The 21,091-nt window shown below is 50.6% G+C and overlaps 1 protein-coding gene across 1 annotated transcript in view; it reads left to right on the top strand.

Moving 5' to 3' along the window:
* Window positions 1–21,091, top strand: part of LHFPL4 (LHFPL tetraspan subfamily member 4) — a 324,830-nt gene that overhangs the window by 270,366 nt on the left and 33,373 nt on the right. The window contains exon 3 of the mRNA XM_069206135.1: window positions 5,915–5,931. Coding sequence (XP_069062236.1) covers window positions 5,915–5,931 — 17 coding nt within the window. The remainder of the gene's footprint in view (window positions 1–5,914; window positions 5,932–21,091) is intronic.

Genomic DNA, 21,091 nt, shown 5'->3' with positions numbered 1-21,091 from the left:
AGCTCACTGTAACTGCCCAAAACTGCCTGCCTAACTCACTGTAACTGCCCAGCACCGCTGTCTGCCTAGCTCACTGTAACTGCCCATCACTGCTGTCTGCCTAACTCACTGCAACTGCCCATCACTGCTGTCTGCCTAGCTCACTGCAACTGCCCATCACTGCTGTCTGCCTAACTCACTGCAACTGCCCATCACTGCTGTCTGCCTAATTCACTGTAACTGCCCAGCACTACTGTCTGCCTGCCTCCTTGTAACTTCCCATCACTGCTGTCTGCCTAGCTCACTATAACTGCCCATCAATGCTGTCTGCCTAGCTCACTGTAACTGCCCAGCACTACTGTCTACCTAGCTCACTGTAACTGCCCAACACTGCTGTCTGCCTAACTTACTGTAACTGCTCAACACTGCTGTCTGCCTAGCTCACTGTAACTGCCCATCACTGCTGTCTGCCTAACTCACTGTAACTGCCCAGAACTGCTGCCTGCCTAGCTCACTGTAACTGCCCAGCAATACTATCTGCCTAACTCACCTTAACTGCCCATCACTGCTGTCTGCCTAACTCACTGTAACTGCCCAGAACTTCTGCCTTCCTAACTCACTGTAACTGTTCAGCACTACTGTCTGCCTAGCTCACTGTAACTGCCCAGCAATACTATCTGCCTAACTCACCTTAACTGCCCAGAACTGCTGTCTGCCTGACTCACTGTAACTGCCCTGAACTGATGTCTGCCTAACTCACTCTAAAACTCACTGTACCTGCCCAGCACTGCTGTCTCCCTAACTCACTGTAAAACTCACTGTAATTGCCTAGCACAGCTGTCTCCCTAACTCACTGTAACTGCCCAGAACAGCTGTCTGCCTAACTCACTGTAACTACCCAGAACTGCCTGCCTAACTCACTGTAACTGCCCAGAACTGCTGTCTGCCTAGCTCACTGTAACTGCCCATCACTGCTGTCTGCCTAGCTCAATGTAACTGCCCAGCACTACTGTCTTGCCTAACTCACTGTAACTGCCTGTAACTGCCCAGCACTGTTGTCTGCCTAACTCACTGTAACTGTCCAACACTACTGTCTTCGTAACTCACTGTAACTGCCCAGCACTACTGTTTGCCTAACTCCCTCTTACTGCCCGGAACTGCTGTCTGTCTAACTCACTGTAACTACCCAGAACTGCCTGCCTAGCTCACTGTAACTGCCCAGCACTGCTGTCTGCCTAACTCACTGTAACTGCCCATCACTACTCTCTGCGTAACTCATTGTAACTGCCCAGCACTGCTGTCTGCCTAGCTCACTGTAACTGCCCAGAACTGCTGCCTGCTTGCATCCCTACAACTGCCCAGCACTGCTGTCTGCCTAACCCACTGTAACTGCCCAGATCTAGTGTGTGTGTAACTCACTGTAACTGCCCATCACTGCTGCCTGCCTAACTCAGTGTAACTGTCCAGCAATACTATCTGCCTAACTCACCTTAACTGCCCAGAACTGCTGTCTGCCTGACTCACTGTAACTGCCCTGAACTGCTGTCTGCCTAACTCACTCTAAAACTCACTGTAACTGCCTAGCACAGCTGTCTCCCTAACTCACTGTAACTGCCCAACACTACTCTCTGCCTAACTCACTGTAACTACCCAGAACTGCCTGCCTAACTCACTGTAACTGCCCAGAACTGCTGTCTGCCTAGCTCACTGTAACTGCCCAGAACTGCTGTCTGCCTAGCTCAATGTAACTGCCCAGCACTACTGTTTGCCTAACTCCCTCTTACTGCCCGGAACTGCTGTCTGCCTAACTCACTAACTACCCAGAACTGCCTGCCTAACTCACTGTAGCTGCCCAGCACTGTTGTCTGTGTATCTCACTGTAACTGCCCAGCACCTCTGTCTGCCCAACTCATTGTAACTTCCCAGCACTGTCTGCCTAACTCACAGTAATTGCCCAGAACTTCTGCCTACCTAACTCACTGTAACTGCCCAGCACTACTGTCTGCCTAGCTCACTGTAACTGCCCAGCACTGCTGTCTGCCTAACTCACTGTAACTGCCTGTAACTGCCCAGCACTGTTGTCTGCCTAACTAACTGTAACTGTCCAACACTACTGTCTTCGTAACTCACTGTAACTGCCCAGCACTGCTGTCTGCCTAACTCACTGTAACTGCCCAGCACTGCTGTCTGCCTAACTCACTGTAACTGCCCAGCACTGCTGTCTGCCTAACTCACTATAACTGCCTGTAACTGCCCAGCACTGTTGTCTGCCTAACTCACTGTAACTGTCCAACACTACTGTCTTCGTAACTCACTGTAACTGCCCAGCACTGCTGTCTGCCTAACTCACTGTAACTGCCTGTAACTGCCCAGCACTGTTGTCTGCCTAACTCACTGTAACTGTCCAACACTACTGTCTTCGTAACTCACTGTAACTACTCAGCACTGTTGTCTGCCTAATTCACTGTAACTGCCCAGAACTGCTGTCTGCCTAATTCACTGTAACTGCCCAGCACTACTGTCTGCCTGCCTCCTTGTAACTTCCCAGCACTGCTGTCTGCCTAACTCACTGTAACTGCCCAGAACTGCTGTCTGCCTAACTCACTGTAACTGCCCAGATCTAGTGTGTGTGTAACTCACTGTAACTGCCCAGAACTGGTGTGTGTGTAACTCACTATAACTGCCCCACACTGCTGTCTGCCTATCTCACTGTAACTGCCCAGAACTGCTGTCTGCTTGCATCCCTACAACTGCCCAGCACTGCTGTCTGCCTAACCCACTGTAACTGCCCAGATCTAGTGTGTGTGTAACTCACTGTAACTGCCCAGAACTGGTGTGTGTGTAACTCACTATAACTGCCCCACACTGCTGTCTGCCTATCTCACTGTAACTGCCCATCACTGCTGTCTACCTAGCTCACTGTAACTGCCCAGCACTACTGTCTGCCTAACTCACTGTAACTGCCCAGAACTGCCCTCTGCCTCACTCACTGTAACTGCCCAGCACAGCTGTCTGCCTAGCTCACTGTAACTGCCCATCACTGCTGTCTGCCTAACTCACTGTAACTGCCCAGAACTGCTGCCTGCCTTGTTCACTGTAACTGCCCAGCGCTTCTGTCTGCCTAGCTCACTGTAACTGCCCAGCAATACTATCTGCCTAACTCACATTAACTGCCCATCACTGTCTGCCTAACTCACTGTAACTGCCCAGAACTTCTGCCTGCCTAACTCACTGTAACTGCCCAGCACTACTGTCTGCCTAGCTCACTGTAACTGCTCAACACTGCTGTCTGCCTAACTCACTGCAACTGCCCAGAACTGCTGTCTGCCTAACTCACTCTAACTGCCCTTCACTGCTGTCTCCCTAACTCACTGTAAAACTCACTGTAACTGCCTAGCACAGCTGTCTCCCTTACTCACTGTAACTGCCCAACACTACTCTCTGCCTAGCTCACTGTAACTGCCCAGCGATTCTCTCTGCCTAGCTCACTGTAACTGCCCAGCAATACTATCTGCCTAACTCACCTTAACTGCCCATCACTGCTGTCTGCCTAACTCACTGTAACTGCCCCGAACTTCTGCCTGCCTAACTCAATGTAACTGTCCAGCACTACTGTCTGCCTAGCTCACTGTAACTGCCCAGCAATGCTATCTGCCTAACTCATCTTAACTGCCCAGAACTGCTGTCTGCCTGACTCACTGTAACTGCCCTGAACTGATGTCTGCCTAACTCACTCTAAAACTCACTGTACCTGCCCAGCACTGCTGTCTCCCTAACTCACTGTAACTGCCCAGAACAGCTGTCTGCCTAACTCACTGTAACTACCCAGAACTGCCTGCCTAACTCACTGTAACTGCCCAGAACTGCTGTCTGCCTAGCTCACTGAAACTGCACATCACTGCTGTCTGCCTAGCTCACTGTAACTGCCCAGCACTACTGTTTGCCTAACTCCCTCTTACTGCCCGGAACTGCTGTCTGCCTAACTCACTGTAACTACCCAGAACTGCCTGCCTAACTCACTGTAGCTGCCCAGCACTGTTGTCTGTGTATCTCACTGTAACTACCCATCACCGCTGTCTGCCTAATTCACTGTAACTGCCCAGCACTGCTGTCTGCCTAACTCACTGTAACTACCCAGAACTGACTGCCTAACTCACTATAGCTGCCCAGAATTGTCGTCTGTCTATCTCACTGAAACTGCCCAGCACTGCTGTCTGCGTAACTCACTGTAACTGCCCAGAACTTCTGCCTGCCTAACTCACTGTAACTGCCCAGCACTACTGTCTGCCTGGCTCACTGTAACTGCCCAGCACTGCTGTCTGCCTAACTCACTGCAACTCCCCATCACTGCTGCCTACCTAACTCACTGTAACTGCTCAACACTGCTGTCTGCCTAACTCACTGTTACTGCCCAGAACTGCTGCCTGCCTAACTCACTGTAACTGCCCAGCCCTACTGTCTGCCTCACTCACTCACTGTAACTGCCCGGCACTGCTGTCTGCCTAACTCACTGTAACTGCCCGGCACTCCTGTCTGCCTAACTCACTGTAACTGCCCAGCACTGCTGTCTGGCTAACTCACTATAACTGCCCAGCACTGCTCTCTGCCTAACTCACTGTAACTGCCTGTAACTGCCCAGCACTACTGTCTTCGTAACTCACTGTAAGTGCCCAGCACTGCTGTCTGCCTAAGTCACTGTAACTGTGCTGCAATACTGTCTGCCTAACTCATTGTAACTGCCCATTACTACTCTCTGCCTAACTCTTTGTAACTGCCCAGCACTGCTTTCTGCCTAACTCACTGTAACTGCCCAGCACTACTGTCTGCCTCACTCACTGTAACTGCCCGGCACTGCTGTCTGCCTAACTCACTGTAACTGCCCGGCACTCCTGTCTGCCTAACTCACTGTAACTGCCCAGAACTGCTGTCTGCCTAACTCACTGTAACTGCCCAGCACTGCTGTCTCCCTAACTCACTATAAAACTCACTGTAACTGCCTAGCACAGCTGTCTCCCTTACTCACTGTAACTGCCCTGAACAGCTGTCTGCCTAACTCACTGTAACTACCCAGAACTGCCTGCCTAACTCACTGTAACTGCCCAGAACTGCTGTCTGCCTAGCTCACTGTAACTGCCCATCACTGCTGTCTGCCTAGCTCACTGTAACTGCCCAGCACTACTGTCTGCCTAACTCCCTCTTACTGCCCAGACCTGCTGTCTGCCTAACTCACTGTAGCTGCCCAGCACTGCTGTCTGTCTATCTCACTGTAACTGGCCAGCACCACTGTCTGCCTAACTCACTGTAACTGCCCAGCCTCGCTGTATGCCTAACTCACTGTAACTGCCCAGCACCGCTGTCTGCCTAACTCACTGTAAGTTCCCAGCACTGCTTGCCTAAGTCACTGTAACTGCCCAGCACTCCTGTCTGGTTAAATCACTATAACTGCCCAGCACTGCTGTCTGCCTAACTCACTGTAACTGCCTGTAACTGCCCAGCACTGCTGTCTGCCTAACTCACTGTAACTGCCCAACACTACTGTCTTCGTAACTCACTGTAAGTGCCCAGCACTGCCGTCTGCCTAAGTCACTGTAACTGTGCTGCAATACTGTCTGCCTAACGCATTGTAACTGCCCATCACTACTCTCTGACTAACTCTTTGCAACTGCCCAGCACTGCTGTCTGCCCACTGCAACTGCCCTGCACTGCTATCTGCCTAACTCACTATAACTGTCCAGCAATACTGTCTACCCAACTCACTGTAACTCCCCTGCGATACTGTCTGCCTAACTCATGTTTACTGCCCAGCTGGGCCTCGCAGTGAGACGAACAGTGTCTGATTGTGAATAGAACTGCCATGTGATTGCTGAACGACTAAACCCTTCATTTCCCCTGTTTGGCAAGTGCAAACACTAACTATGTTTTTTGTGTTTTTCAGATTTTGTTGTCCCTGCGGTAAGTTCTACTGTTCAAATTGTTGTTTCTATAAAAGATTTCATGCCAGTGCGGTCTGTGAGTGGTTGTTGAGTTCCATAGATGGCAGTGCACTCGCCTGTGCTCCAGTGATGTCTGTGAGTTCTGAGTCTGTTACAGTGAAGTCTGCCAGTGCTGGTGTGTTCTGTTACAGTGAAGTCTGCCAGCGCCGGTGTGTTCTGCTACAATGACGTCTGTCAGTTCTGAGTCTGTAACAGTGAAGTCTGCCAGTGCTGGTGTGTTCTGTTACAGTGAAGTCTGCCAGCGCTGGTGTGTTCTGCTACGATGACGTCTGTCAGTTCTGAGTCTGTCACAGTGAAGTCTGCCAGCGCTGGTATGTTCTGTTACAGTGAAGTCTGCCAGTGCTGGTGTGTTCTGCTACAATGACGTATGTTAGTTCTGAGTCTGTAACAGTGAAGTCTACCAGTGCTGGTGTGTTCTGCTACGATGACGTCTGTCAGTTCTGAGTCTGTTACAGTGAAGTCTGCCAGCGCTGGTGTGTTCTGCTACGATGACGTCTGTTAGTTCTGAGTCTGTAACAGTGAAGTCTGCCAGCGCCGGTGTGTTCTGCTACGATGACGTCTGTTAGTTCTGAGTCTGTTACAGTGAAGTCTGCCAGTGCTGGTGTGTTCTGTTACAGTGAAGTCTGCCAGCGCCGGTGTGTTCTGCTACGATGACGTCTGTCAGTTCTGAGTCTGTTACAGTGAAGTCCGCCAGCGCTGGTGTGTTCTGCTACGATGACGTCTGTCAGTTCTGAGTCTGTTACAGTAAAGTCTGCCAGCGCCGGTGTCTTCTGCTATGATGACGTCTGTCAGTTCTGAGTCTGTTACAGTGAAGTCTGCCAGCGCTGGTGTGTTCTGCTACAATGACGTCTGTTAGTTCTAAGTCTGTAACAGTGAAGTCTACCAGTGCTGGTGTGTTCTGTTACAGTGAAGTCTGCCAGTGCTGTTGTGTTCTGCTACCATGACGTCTGTCAGTTCTGAGTCTGTTACAGTGAAGTCTGCCAGCGCCGGTGTGTTCTGCTACAATGACGTCTGTCAGTTCTGAGTCTGTTACAGCGAAGTCTGCCAGCGCTAGTGTGTTCTGCTACAATGATGTCTGTTAGTTCTGAGTCTGTAACAGTGAAGTCTGCCAGCGCCGGTGTGTTCTGTTACAGTGAAGTCTGCCAGCGCCGGTGTGTTCTGCTACGATGACGTCTGTTAGTTCTGAGTCTGTAACAGTGAAGTCTGCCAGTGCTGGTGTGTTCCGTTACAGTGAAGTCTGCCAGCGCCGGTGTGTTCTGCTACGATGACGTCTGTTAGTTCTGAGTCTGTAACAGTGAAGTCTGCCAGCGCCGGTGTGTTCTGTTACAGTGAAGTCTGCCAGCGCTGGTGTGTTCTGCTATGATGACGTCTGTCAGTTCTGAGTCTGTTACAGTGAAGTCTGCCAGTGCTGGTGTGTTCTGTTACAGTGAAGTCTGCCAGCGCTGGTGTGTTCTGCTACGATGACGTCTGTCACTTCTGAGTCTGTTACAGTGAAGTCTGCCAGCGCTGGTGTGTTCTGCTACGATGACATCCGTCAGTTCTGAGTCTGTTACAGTGAAGTCTGCCAGCGCTGGTGTGTTCTGCTACGATGACGTCTGTTAGTTCTGAGTCTGTAACAGTGAAGTCTGCCAGCGCTGGTGTCTTCTGCTATGATGACGTCTGTCAGTTCTGAGTCTGTCACAGTGAAGTCTGCCAGCGCTGGTGTGTTCTGCTACCAAGACGTCTGTCAGTTCTGAGTCTGTTACAGTGAAGTCTGCCAGCGCCGGTGTGTTCTGCTACAATGACGTCTGTTAGTTCTGAGTCTGTAACAGTGAAGTCTACCAGTGCTGTTGTGTTCTGCTACGATGACGTCTGTCAGTTCTGAGTCTGTTACAGTGAAGTCTGCCAGCGCTGGTGTGTTCTGCTACGATGACGTCTGTTAGTTCTGAGTCTGTAACAGTGAAGTCTGCCAGCCCCGGTGTGTTCTGCTACGATGACGTCTGTTAGTTCTGAGTCTGTTACAGTGAAGTCTACCAGTGCTGGTGTGTTCTGTTACAGTGAAGTCTGCCAGCGCCGGTGTGTTCTGCTACGATGACGTCTGTCAGTTCTGAGTCTGTTACAGTGAAGTCCGCCAGCGCTGGTGTGTTCTGCTACGATGACGTCTGTCAGTTCTGAGTCTGTTACAGTAAAGTCTGCCAGCGCCGGTGTCTTCTGCTATGATGACGTCTGTCAGTTCTGAGTCTGTTACAGTGAAGTCTGCCAGTGCTGGTGTGTTCTGCTACAATGACGTCTGTTAGTTCTAAGTCTGTAACAGTGAAGTCTACCAGTGCTGGTGTGTTCTGTTACAGTGAAGTCTGCCAGTGCTGTTGTGTTCTGCTACCATGACGTCTGTCAGTTCTGAGTCTATTACAGTGAAGTCTGCCAGCGCCGGTGTGTTCTGCTACAATGACGTCTGTCAGTTCTGAGTCTGTTACAGCGAAGTCTGCCAGCGCTAGTGTGTTCTGCTACAATGACGTCTGTTAGTTCTGAGTCTGTAACAGTGAAGTCTGCCAGCGCCGCTGTGTTCTGTTACAGTGAAGTCTGCCAGCGCCGGTGTGTTCTGCTACGATGACGTCTGTTAGTTCTGAGTCTGTAACAGTGAAGTCTGCCAGTGCTGGTGTGTTCCGTTACAGTGAAGTCTGCCAGCGCCGGTGTGTTCTGCTACGATGACGTCTGTTAGTTCTGAGTCTGTTACAGTGAAGTCTGCCAGTGCTGGTGTGTTCTGTTACAGTGAAGTCTGCCAGCGCTGGTGTGTTCTGCTACGATGACGTCTGTCAGTTCTGAGTCTGTTACAGTGAAGTCTGCCAGCGCTGGTGTGTTCTGCTACGATGACGTCCGTCAGTTCTGAGTCTGTTACAGTGAAGTCTGCCAGCGCTGGTGTGTTCTGCTACGATGACGTCTGTTAGTTCTGAGTCTGTAACAGTGAAGTCTGCCAGCGCCGGTGTGTTCTGTTACAGTGAAGTCTGCCAGCGCTGGTGTGTTCTGCTATGATGACGTCTGTCAGTTCTGAGTCTGTTACAGTGAAGTCTGCCAGTGCTGGTGTGTTCTGTTACAGTGAAGTCTGCCAGCGCTGGTGTGTTCTGCTACGATGACGTCTGTCAGTTCTGAGTCTGTTACAGTGAAGTCTGCCAGCGCTGGTGTGTTCTGCTACGATGACGTCCGTCAGTTCTGAGTCTGTTACAGTGAAGTCTGCCAGCGCTGGTGTGTTCTGCTACGATGACGTCTGTTAGTTCTGAGTCTGTAACAGTGAAGTCTGCCAGCGCCGGTGTGTTCTGTTACAGTGAAATCTGCCAGCGCTGGTGTGTTGTGCTACGATGACGTCTGTTAGTTCTGAGTCTGTAACAGTGAAGTCTGCCAGCGCTGGTGTCTTCTGCTATGATGACGTCTGTCAGTTCTGAGTCTGTCACAGTGAAGTCTGCCAGCGCTGGTGTGTTCTGCTACCAAGACGTCTGTCAGTTCTGAGTCTGTTACAGTGAAGTCTGCCAGCGCCGGTGTGTTCTGCTACAATGACGTCTGTCAGTTCTGAGTCTGTTACAGTGAAGTCTGCCAGCGCTAGTGTGTTCTGCTACAATGACGTCTGTTAGTTCTGAGTCTGTAACAGTGAAGTCTGCCAGCGCCGGTGTGTTCTGTTACAGTGAAGTCTGCCAGTGCTGGTGTGTTCTGCTACAATGACGTCTGTCAGTTCTGAGTTGTTACAGTGAAGTCTGCCAGCGCCGGTGTGTTCTGCTACGATGACGTCTGTTAGTTCTGAGTCTGTAACAGTGAAGTCTGCCAGCGCCGGTGTGTTCTGTTACAGTGAAGTCTGCCAGCGCTGGTGTGTTCTCCTACGATGACGTCTGTCAGTTCTGAGTCTGTTACAGTGAAGTCTGCCAGTGCTGGTGTGTTCTGTTACAGTGAAGTCTGCCAGCGCTGGTGTGTTCTGCTACGATGACGTCTGTCAGTTCTGAGTCTGTAACAGTGAAGTCTGCCAGCGCCGGAGTGTTCTGTTACAGTGAAGTCTGCCAGCGCTGGTGTGTTCTGCTACGATGACGTCTGTCAGTTCTGAGTCTGTTACAGTGAAGTCTGCCAGTGCTCGTGTGTTCTGTTACAGTGAGGTCTGCCAGCGCTGGTGTGTTCTGCTACGATGACTTCTGTTAGTTCAGAGTCTGTAACAGTGAAGTCTGCCAGCGCCGGTGTGTTCTGTTACAGTGAAGTCTGCCAGCGCCGGTGTGTTCTGCTACGATGACGTCTGTTAGTTCTGAGTCTGTAACAGTGAAGTCTGCCAGTGCTGGTGTGTCCTGTTACAGTGAAGTCTGCCAGCGCTGGTGTGTTCTGCTACGATGACGTCTGTCAGTTCTGAGTCTGTTACAGTGAAGTCTGCCAGCGCCGGTGTGTTCTGCTATGATGACGTCTGTCAGTTCTGAGTCTGTTACAGTGAAGTCTGCCAGTGCTGTTGTGTTCTGCTACCATGACATCTGTCAGTTCTGAGTCTGTTACAGTGAAGTCTGCCAGTGCCGGTGTGTTCTGCTATGATGACGTCTGTTAGTTGTGAGTCTGTAACAGTGAAGTCTGCCAGCGCCGGTGTGTCCTGTTACAGTGAAGTCTGCCAGCGCCAGTGTGTTCTGCTACAATGACGTCTGTTAGTTCTGAGTCTGTAACAGTGAAGTCTGCCAGTGCTGGTGTGTTCTGTTACAGTGAAGTCTGCCAGCGCTGGTGTGTTCTGCTACAATGACCTCTGTTAGTTCTGAGTCTTTTACAGTGAAGTCTGCCAGCGCTGGTGTGTTCTGCTACAATGACGTCTGTTAGTTCTGAGTCTGTAACAGTGAAGTCTACAAGTGCTGGTGTGTTCTGTTACAGTGAAGTCTGCCAGCGCCGGTGTGTTCTGCTACGATGACGGCTGTTAGTTCTGAGTCTGTTACAGTGAAGTCTGCCAGCGCTGGTGTGTTCTGCTACGATGACGTCTGTCAGTTCTGAGTCTGTTACAGTGAAGTCTACCAGTGCTGGTGTGTTCTGTTACAGTGAAGTCTGCCAGCGCCGGTGTGTTCTGCTACGATCATGTCTGTTAGTCTGAGTCTGTAACAGTGAAGTCTGCCAGCGCCGGTGTGTTCTGTTACAGTGAAATCTGCCAGCGCCGGTGTGTTCTGCTACGATGGCGTCTGTTAATTCTGAGTCTGTTACAGTGAAGTCTGCCAGCGCCGGTGTGTTCTGCTACGATGACGGCTGTTAGTTCTGAGTCTGTTACAGTGAAGTCTGCCAGTGCCGGTGTGTTCTGTTACAGTGAAGTCTACCAGTGCTGGTGTGTTCTGTTAAAGTGAAGTCTGCTAGCGCTGGTGTGTTCTGCTACGATGACGTCTGTTAGTTCTGAGTCTGTAACAGTGAAGTCTGCCAGTGCCCGTGTGTTCTGTTACAGTGAAGTCTGCCAGCGCCGGTGTGTTCTGCTACGATGACGTCTGTTAATTCTGAGTCTGTTACAGTGAAGCCTGCCAGTGCTGGTGTGTTCTGTTACAGTGATGTCTGCCAGCCCTGGTGTGCTCTGCTACCATGACGTCTGTCAGTTCTGAGTCTGTTACAGTGAAGTCCGCCAGCGCTGGTGTGTTCTGCTACGATGACGTCTGTCAGTTCTGAGTCTGTTACAGTGAAGTCTGCCAGCGCCGGTGTGTTCTGCTGTGATGACGTCTGTCAGTTCTGAGTCTGTCACAGTGAAGTCTGCCAGCGCTGGTGTGTTCTGCTACAATGACATCTGTTAGTTCTGAGTCTGTAACAGTGAAGTCTACCAGTGCTGGTGTGTTCTGTTACAGTGAAGTCTGCCAGCGCCGGTTTGTTCTGTTACAGTGAAGTCTGCCAGCGCCGGTGTGTTCTGCTACGATGACGTCTGTTAGTTCTGAGTCTGTAACAGTGAAGTCTGCCAGTGCTGGTGTGTTCTGTTACAGTGAAGTCTGCCAGCGCTGGTGTGTTCTGCTACGATGACGTCTGTCAGTTCTGAGTCTGTTGTAGTGAAGTCTGCCAGTGCTGGTGTGTTCTGTTACAGTGAAGTCTGCCAGCGCTGGTGTGTTCTGCTACGATGACGTCTGTCAGTTCTGAGTCTGTTACAGTGAAGTCTGCCAGCGCTGGTGTGTTCTGCTACGATGACGTCTGTCAGTTCTGAGTCTGTTACAGTGAAGTCTGCCAGCGCTAGTGTGTTCTGCTACAATGACGTCTGTTAGTTCTGAGTCTGTAACAGTGAAGTCTACCAGTGCTGGTGTGTTCTGTTACAGTGAAGTCTGCCAGCGCTGGTGTGTTCTGCTACGATGACATCTGTCAGTTCTGAGTCTGTTACAGTGAAGTCTGCCAGCGCCGGTGTGTTCTGCTACAATGACGTCTGTCAGTTCTGAGTCTGTCACAGTGAAGTCTGCCAGCGCTGGTGTGTTCTGCTACGATGATGTCTGTTAGTTCTGAGTCTGTAACAGTGAAGTCTACAAGTGCTGGTGTGTTCTGTTACAGTGAAGTCTGCCAGCGTTGGTGTGTTCTGCTACGATGACGTCTGTTAGTTCTGAGTCTGTAACAGTGAAGTCTGCCAGTGCCCGTGTGTTCTGTTACAGTGAAGTCTGCCAGCGCCGGTGTGTTCTGCTACGATGACGTCTGTTAATTCTGAGTCTGTTACAGTGAAGCCTGCCAGTGCTGGTGTGTTCTGTTACAGTGATGTCTGCCAGCCCTGGTGTGCTCTGCTACCATGACGTCTGTCAGTTCTGAGTCTGTTACAGTGAAGTCCGCCAGCGCTGGTGTGTTCTGCTACGATGACGTCTGTCAGTTCTGAGTCTGTTACAGTGAAGTCTGCCAGCGCCGGTGTGTTCTGCTGTGATGACGTCTGTCAGTTCTGAGTCTGTCACAGTGAAGTCTGCCAGCGCTGGTGTGTTCTGCTACAATGACATCTGTTAGTTCTGAGTCTGTAACAGTGAAGTCTACCAGTGCTGGTGTGTTCTGTTACAGTGAAGTCTGCCAGCGCCGGTGTGTTCTGTTACAGTGAAGTCTGCCAGCGCCGGTGTGTTCTGCTACGATGACGTCTGTTAGTTCTGAGTCTGTAACAGTGAAGTCTGCCAGTGCTGGTGTGTTCTGTTACAGTGAAGTCTGCCAGCGCTGGTGTGTTCTGCTACGATGACGTCTGTCAGTGCTGAGTCTGTTGTAGTGAAGTCTGCCAGTGCTGGTGTGTTCTGTTACAGTGAAGTCTGCCAGCGCTGGTGTGTTCTGCTACGATGACGTCTGTCAGTTCTGAGTCTGTTACAGTGAAGTCTGCCAGCGCTGGTGTGTTCTGCTACGATGACGTCTGTCAGTTCTGAGTCTGTTACAGTGAAGTCTGCCAGCGCTAGTGTGTTCTGCTACAATGACGTCTGTTAGTTCTGAGTCTGTAACAGTGAAGTCTACCAGTGCTGGTGTGTTCTGTTACAGTGAAGTCTGCCAGCGCTGGTGTGTTCTGCTACGATGACATCTGTCAGTTCTGAGTCTGTTACAGTGAAGTCTGCCAGAGCCGGTGTGTTCTGCTACAATGACGTCTGTCAGTTCTGAGTCTGTCACAGTGAAGTCTGCCAGCGCTGGTGTGTTCTGCTACGATGATGTCTGTTAGTTCTGAGTCTGTAACAGTGAAGTCTACAAGTGCTGGTGTGTTCTGTTACAGTGAAGTCTGCCAGCGTTGGTGTGTTCTGCTACGATGACGTCTGTTAGTTCTGAGTCTGTAACAGTGAAGTCTGCCAGTGCTGGTGTGTTCTGTTACAGTGAAGTCTGCTAGCGCTGGTGTGTTCTGCTACGATGACGTCTGTCAGTTCTGAGTCTGTTACAGTGAAGTCTGCCAGCGCCGGTGTATTCTGCTACGATGACGTCTGTCAGTTCTGAGTCTGTAACAGTGAAGTCTGCCAGTGCTGGTGTGTTCTGTTACAGTGAAGTCTGCCAGTGCTGTTGTGTTCTGCTACCATGACGTCTGTCAGTTCTGAGTCTTTGACAGTGAAGTCTGCCAGTGCCGGTGTGTTCTGCTATGATGACGTCTGTTAGTTCTGAGTCTGTAACAGTGAAGTCTGCCAGCGCCGGTGTGTTCTGTTACAGTGAAGTCTGCCAGCGCCAGTGTGTTCTGCTACAATGACGTCTGTTAGTTCTGAGTCTGTGACAGTGAAGTCTGCCAGTGCTGGTGTGTTCTGTTACAGTGAAGACTGCCAGCGCTGGTTTGTTCTGCTACGATGACGTCTGTCAGTTCTGAGTCTGTTACAGTGAAGTCTGCCAGTGCTGGTGTGTTCTGTTACAGTGAAGTCTGCCAGCGCTGGTGTGTTCTGCTACGATGACCTCTGTCAGTTCTGAGTCTGTTACAGTGAAGTCTGCCAGCGCCGGTGTGCTCTGCTACGATGACGTCCGTCAGTTCTGAGTCTGTAACAGTGAAGTCTGCCAGTGCTGGTGTGTTCTGTTACAGTGAAGTCTGCCAGCGCCGGTGTGTTCTGCCACGATGACGTCTGTTAATTCTGAGTCTGTTACAGTGAAGTCTGCCAGTGCTGGTGTGTTCTGCTACAGTGAAGTCTGCCAGCGCCGGTGTGTTCTGCTACGATGACGTCTGTTAGTTCTGAGTCTGTAACAGTGAAGTCTGCCAGTGCTGGTGTGTTCTGTTACAGTGAAGTCTGCCAGCGCTGGTGTGTTCTGCTACGATGACGTCTGTTAGTTCTGAGTCTGTTAAAGTGAAGTCTGCCAGTGCTGTTGTGTTCTGTTACAGTGAAGTCTGCCAGCGCTGGTGTGTTCTGCTACGATGACGTCTGTCAGTTCTGAGTCTGTTACAGTGAAGTCTGCCAGCGCTGGTGTGTTCTGCTACAATTACGTCTGTTAGTTCTGAGTCTGTTACAGTGAAGTCTGCTAGCGCTGGTGTGTTCTGCTACGATGACGTCTGTTAGTTCTGAGTCTGTAACAGTGAAGTCTACCAGTGCTGGTGTGTTCTGCTACGATGACGTCTGTCAGTTCTGAGTCTGTTACAGTGAAGTCTGCCAGCGCTGGTGTGTTCTGCTACGATGACGTCTGTTAGTTCTGAGTCTGTAACAGTGAAGTCTGCCAGCGCCGGTGTGTTCTGCTACGATGACGTCTGTTAGTTCTGAGTCTGTTACAGTGAAGTCTACCAGTGCTGGTGTGTTCTGTTACAGTGAAGTCTGCCAGCGCTGGTGTGTTCTGCTACGATGACGTCTGTCAGTTCTGAGTCTGTTACAGTGAAGTCCGCCAGCGCTGGTGTGTTCTGCTACGATGACGTCTGTCAGTTCTGAGTCTGTTACAGTAAAGTCTGCCAGCGCCGGTGTCTTCTGCTATGATGACGTCTGTCAGTTCTGAGTCTGTTACAGTGAAGTCTGCCAGTGCTGGTGTGTTCTGCTACAATGACGTCTGTTAGTTCTAAGTCTGTAACAGTGAAGTCTACCAATGCTGGTGTGTTCTGTTACAGTGAAGTCTGCCAGTGCTGTTGTGTTCTGCTACCATGACGTCTGTCAGTTCTGAGTCTGTTACAGTGAAGTCTGCCAGCGCCGGTGTGTTCTGCTACAATGACGTCTGTCAGTTCTGAGTCTGTTACAGCGAAGTCTGCCAGTGCTAGTGTGTTCTGCTACAATGACGTCTGTTAGTTCTGAGTCTGTAACAGTGAAGTCTGCCAGCGCCGGTGTGTTCTGTTACAGTGAAGTCTGCCAGCGCCGGTGTGTTCTGCTACGATGACGTCTGTTAGTTCTGAGTCTGTAACAGTGAAGTCTGCCAGTGCTGGTGTGTTCCGTTACAGTGAAGTCTGCCAGCGCCGGTGTGTTCTGCTACGATGACGTCTGTTAGTTCTGAGTCTGTAACAGTGAAGTCTGCCAGCGCCGGTGTGTTCTGTTACAGTGAAGTCTGCCAGAGCTGGTGTGTTCTGCTATGATGACGTCTGTCAGTTCTGAGTCTGTTACAGTGAAGTCTGCCAGTGCTGGTGTGTTCTGTTACAGTGAAGTCTGCCAGCGCTGGTGTGTTCTGCTACGATGACGTCTGTCAGTTCTGAGTCTGTTACAGTGAAGTCTGCCAGCGCTGGTGTGTTCTGCTACGATGACGTCCGTCAGTTCTGAGTCTGTTACAGTGAAGTCTGCCAGCGCTGGTGTGTTCTGCTACGATGACGTCTGTTAGTTCTGAGTCTGTAACAGTGAAGTCTGCCAGCGCCGGTGTGTTCTGTTGCAGTGAAATCTGCCAGCGCTGGTGTGTTGTGCTACGATGACGTCTGTTAGTTCTGAGTCTGTAACAGTGAAGTCTGCCAGCGCTGGTGTCTTCTGCTATGATGACGTCTGTCAGTTCTGAGTCTGTCACAGTGAAGTCTGCCAGCGCTGGTGTGTTCTGCTACCAAGACGTCTGTCAGTTCTGAGTCTGTTACAGTGAAGTCTGCCAGCGCCGGTGTGTTCTGCTTCAATGACATCTGTCAGTTCTGAGTCTGTTACAGTGAAGTCTGCCAGCGCTAGTGTGTTCTGCTACGATGACGTCTGTTAGTTCTGAGTCTGTAACAGTGAAGTCTGCCAGCGCCGGTGTGTTCTGTTACAGTGAAGTCTGCCAGCGCTGGTGTGTTCTGCTACGATGACGTCTGTCAGTTCTGAGTCTTTTACAGTGAAGTCTGCCAGTGCTGGTGTGTTCTGTTACAGTGAAGTCTGCCAGCGCTGGTGTGTTCTGCTACGATGACGTCTGTCAGTTCTGAGTCTGTAACAGTGAAGTCTGCCAGCGCCGGTGTGTTCTGTTACAGTGAAGTCTGCCAGCGCTGGTGTGTTCTGCTACGATGACGTCTGTCAGTTCTGAGTCTGTTACAGTGAAGTCTGCCAGTGCTGGTGTGTTCTGTTACAGTGAAGTCTGCCAGCGCTGGTGTGTTCTGCTACGATGACGTCTGTTAGTTCTGAGTCTGTAACAGTGAAGTCTGCCAGCGCCGGTGTGTTCTGTTACAGTGAAGTCTGCCAGCGCCGGTGTGTTCTGCTACGATGACGTCTGTTAGTTCTGAGTCTGTAACAGTGAAGTCTGCCAGTGCTGGTGTGTCCTGTTACAGTGAAGTCTGCCAGCGCTGGTGTGTTCTGCTACGATGACGTCTGTCAGTTCTGAGTCTGTTACAGTGAAGTCTGCCAGCGCCGGTGTGTTCTGCTATGATGACGTCTGTCAGTTCTGAGTCTGTTACAGTGAAGTCTGCCAGTGCTGTTGTGTTCTGCTACCATGACATCTGTCAGTTCTGAGTCTGTTACAGTGAAGTCTGCCAGTGCCGGTGTGTTCTGCTATGATGACGTCTGTTAGTTGTGAGTCTGTAACAGTGAAGTCTGCCAGCGCCGGTGTGTCCTGTTACAGTGAAGTCTGCCAGCGCCAGTGTGTTCTGCTACAATGACGTCTGTTAGTTCTGAGTCTGTAACAGTGAAGTCTGCCAGTGCTGGTGTGTTCTGTTACAGTGAAGTCTGCCAGCGCTGGTGTGTTCTGCTACAATGACGTCTGTTAGTTCTGAGTCTTTTACAGTGAAGTCTGCCAGCGCTGGTGTGTTCTGCTACAATGACGTCTGTTAGTTCTGACTCTGTAACAGTGAAGTCTACAAGTGCTGGTGTGTTCTGTTACAGTGAAGTCTGCCAGCGCCGGTGTGTTCTGCTACGATGACGGCTGTTAGTTCTGAGTCTGTTACAGTGAAGTCTGCCAGCGCTGGTGTGTTCTGCTACGATGACGTCTGTCAGTTCTGAGTCTGTTACAGTGAAGTCTACCAGTGCTGGTGTGTTCTGTTACAGTGAAGTCTGCCAGCGCAGGTGTGTTCTGCTACGATCATGTCTGTTAGTCTGAGTCTGTAACAGTGAAGTCTGCCAGCGCCGGTGTGTTCTGTTACAGTGAAATCTGCCAGCGCCGGTGTGTTCTGCTACGATGACGTCTGTTAATTCTGAGTCTGTTACAGTGAAGTCTGCCAGCGCCGGTGTGTTCTGCTACGATGACAGCTGTTAGTTCTGAGTCTGTTACAGTGAAGTCTGCCAGTGCCGGTGTGTTCTGTTACAGTGAAGTCTACCAGTGCTGGTGTGTTCTGTTAAAGTGAAGTCTCCCAGCGCCGGTGTGTTCTGCTACGATGACGTCTGTTAGTTCTGAGTCTGTAACAGTGAAGTCTGCCAGTGCCCGTGTGTTCTGTTACAGTGAAGTCTGCCAGCGCCGGTGTGTTCTGCTACGATGACGTCTGTTAATTCTGAGTCTGTTACAGTGAAGTCTGCCAGTGCTGGTGTGTTCTGTTACAGTGATGTCTGCCAGCCCTGGTGTGCTCTGCTACCATGACGTCTGTCAGTTCTGAGTCTGTTACAGTGAAGTCCGCCAGCGCTGGTGTGTTCTGCTACGATGACGTCTGTCAGTTCTGAGTCTGTTACAGTGAAGTCTGCCAGCGCCGGTGTGTTCTGCTGTGATGACGTCTGTCAGTTCTGAGTCTGTCACAGTGAAGTCTGCCAGCGCTGGTGTGTTCTGCTACAATGACATCTGTTAGTTCTGAGTCTGTAACAGTGAAGTCTACCAGTGCTGGTGTGTTCTGTTACAGTGAAGTCTGCCAGCGCCGGTGTGTTCTGTTACAGTGAAGTCTGCCAGCGCCGGTGTGTTCTGCTACGATGACGTCTGTTAGTTCTGAGTCTGTAACGGTGTAGTCTGCCAGTGCTGGTGTGTTCTGTTACAGTGAAGTCTGCCAGCGCTGGTGTGTTCTGCTATGATGACGTCTGTCAGTTCTGAGTCTGTTGCAGTGAAGTCTGCCAGTGCTGGTGTGTTCTGTTACAGTGAAGTCTGCCAGCGCTGGTGTGTTCTGCTACGATGACGTCTGTCAGTTCTGAGTCTGTTACAGTGAAGTCTGCCAGCGCTGGTGTGTTCTGCTACGATGACGTCTGTCAGTTCTGAGTCTGTTACAGTGAAGTCTGCCAGCGCTAGTGTGTTCTGCTACAATGACGTCTGTTAGTTCTGAGTCTGTAACAGTGAAGTCTACCAGTGCTGGTGTGTTCTGTTACAGTGAAGTCTGCCAGCGCTGGTGTGTTCTGCTACGATGACATCTATCAGTTCTGAGTCTGTTACAGTGAAGTCTGCCAGCGCCGGTGTGTTCTGCTACAATGACGTCTGTCAGTTCTGAGTCTGTCACAGTGAAGTCTGCCAGCGCTGGTGTGTTCTGCTACGATGATGTCTGTTAGTTCTGAGTCTGTAACAGTGAAGTCTACAAGTGCTGGTGTGTTCTGTTACAGTGAAGTCTGCCAGCGTTGGTGTGTTCTGCTACGATGACGTCTGTTAGTTCTGAGTCTGTAACAGTGAAGTCTGCCAGTGCTGGTGTGTTCTGTTACAGTGAAGTCTGCTAGCGCTGGTGTGTTCTGCTACGATGACGTCTGTCAGTTCTGAGTCTGTTACAGTGAAGTCTGCCAGCACCGGTGTGTTCTGCTACGATGACGTCTGTCAGTTCTGAGTCTGTAACAGTGAAGTCTGCCAGTGCTGGTGTGTTCTGTTACAGTGAAGTCTGCCAGTGCTGTTGTGTTCTGCTACCATGACGTCTGTCAGTTCTGAGTCTTTGACAGTGAAGTCTGCCAGTGCCGGTGTGTTCTGCTATGATGACGTCTGTTAGTTCTGAGTCTGTAACAGTGAAGTCTGCCAGCGCCGGTGTGTTCTGTTACAGTGAAGTCTGCCAGCGCCAGTGTGTTCTGCTACAATGACGTCTGTTATTTCTGAGTCTGTGACAGTGAAGTCTGCCAGTGCTGGTGTGTTCTGTTACAGTGAAGACTGCCAGCGCTGGTTTGTTCTGCTACGATGACGTCTGTCAGTTCTGAGTCTGTTACAGTGAAGTCTGCCAGTGCTGGTGTGTTCTGTTACAGTGAAGTCTGCCAGCGCTGGTGTGTTCTGCTACGATGACGTCTGTTAGTTCTGAGTCTGTAACAGTGAAGTCTGCCAGTGCTGGTGTGTTCTGTTACAGTGAAGTCTGCCAGCGCTGGTGTGTTCTGCTACAATGACGTCTGTCAGTTCTTAGTCTGTTACAGTGAAGTCTGCCAGCGCCGGTGTGCTCTGCTACGATGACGTCCGTCAGTTCTGAGTCTGTAACAGTGAAGTCTGCCAGTGCTGGTGTGTTCTGTTACAGTGAAGTCTGCCAGCGCCGGTGTGTTCTGCCACGATGACGTCTGTTAATTCTGAGTCTGTTACAGTGAAGTCTGCCAGTGCTGGTGTGTTCTGCTACAGTGAAGTCTGCCAGCGCCGGTGTGTTCTGCTACGATGACGTCTGTTAGTTCTGAGTCTGTAACAGTGAAGTCTGCCAGTGCTGGTGTGTTCTGTTACAGTGAAGTCTGCCAGCGCTGGTGTGTTCTGCTACGATGACGTCTGTTAGTTCTGAGTCTGTTAAAGTGAAGTCTGCCAGTGCTGTTTTGTTCTGTTACAGTGAAGTCTGCCAGCGCTGGTGTGTTCTGCTACGATGACGTCTGTCAGTTCTGAGTCTGTTACAGTGAAGTCTGCCAGCGCTGGTGTGTTCTGCTACAATTACGTCTGTTAGTTCTGAGTCTGTTACAGTGAAGTCTGCCAGCGCTGGTGTGTTCTGCTACGATGACGTCTGTTAGTTCTGAGTCTGTAACAGTGAAGTCTGCCAGCGCCGGTGTGTTCTGTTACAGTGAAGTCTGCCAGCGCCGGTGTGTTCTGCTACGATGACGTCTGTTAATTCTGAGTCTGTTACAGTGAAGTCTGCAGTGCTGGTGTGTTCTGTTACCGTGATGTCTGCCAGCCCTGGTGTGCTCTGCTACAATGACGTCTGTCAGTTCTGGGTCTGTTACAGTGAAGTCTTTCAGTTCTGGATGTGTTACAGTGAAGTCTGTCAGTGCTGGTGTGTTCTGTTACAGTGATGTCTGCCAGCCCTGGTGTGTTCTGCTACAATGATGTCTGTCAGTTCTGGGTCTGTTACAGTGAAGTCTGTCAGTTCTGGGTGTGTTAAAGTGAAGCCTGCCAATGCTGGTGTGTTCTGCTACAATGAAGTCTGTTAGTTCTGAGTCTGTTACAGTGAAGTCTGCCAGCGCTGGTGTGTTCTGCTACAATGACGTCTGTTAGTTCTGAGTCTGTAACAGTGAAGTCTACCAGTGCTGGTGTGTTCTGCTACGATGACGTCTGTCAGTTCTGAGTCTGTTACAGTGAAGTCTGCCAGCACCGGT

The sequence above is a fragment of the Pleurodeles waltl genome, chromosome 9, assembly GCF_031143425.1.
Source record: "Pleurodeles waltl isolate 20211129_DDA chromosome 9, aPleWal1.hap1.20221129, whole genome shotgun sequence".
NCBI classification, from domain to species: Eukaryota; Metazoa; Chordata; class Amphibia; order Caudata; family Salamandridae; genus Pleurodeles; species Pleurodeles waltl.
Note: the sequence above shows the minus strand (reverse complement) of the source record. Positions and strands in the feature narration are given on the sequence as shown.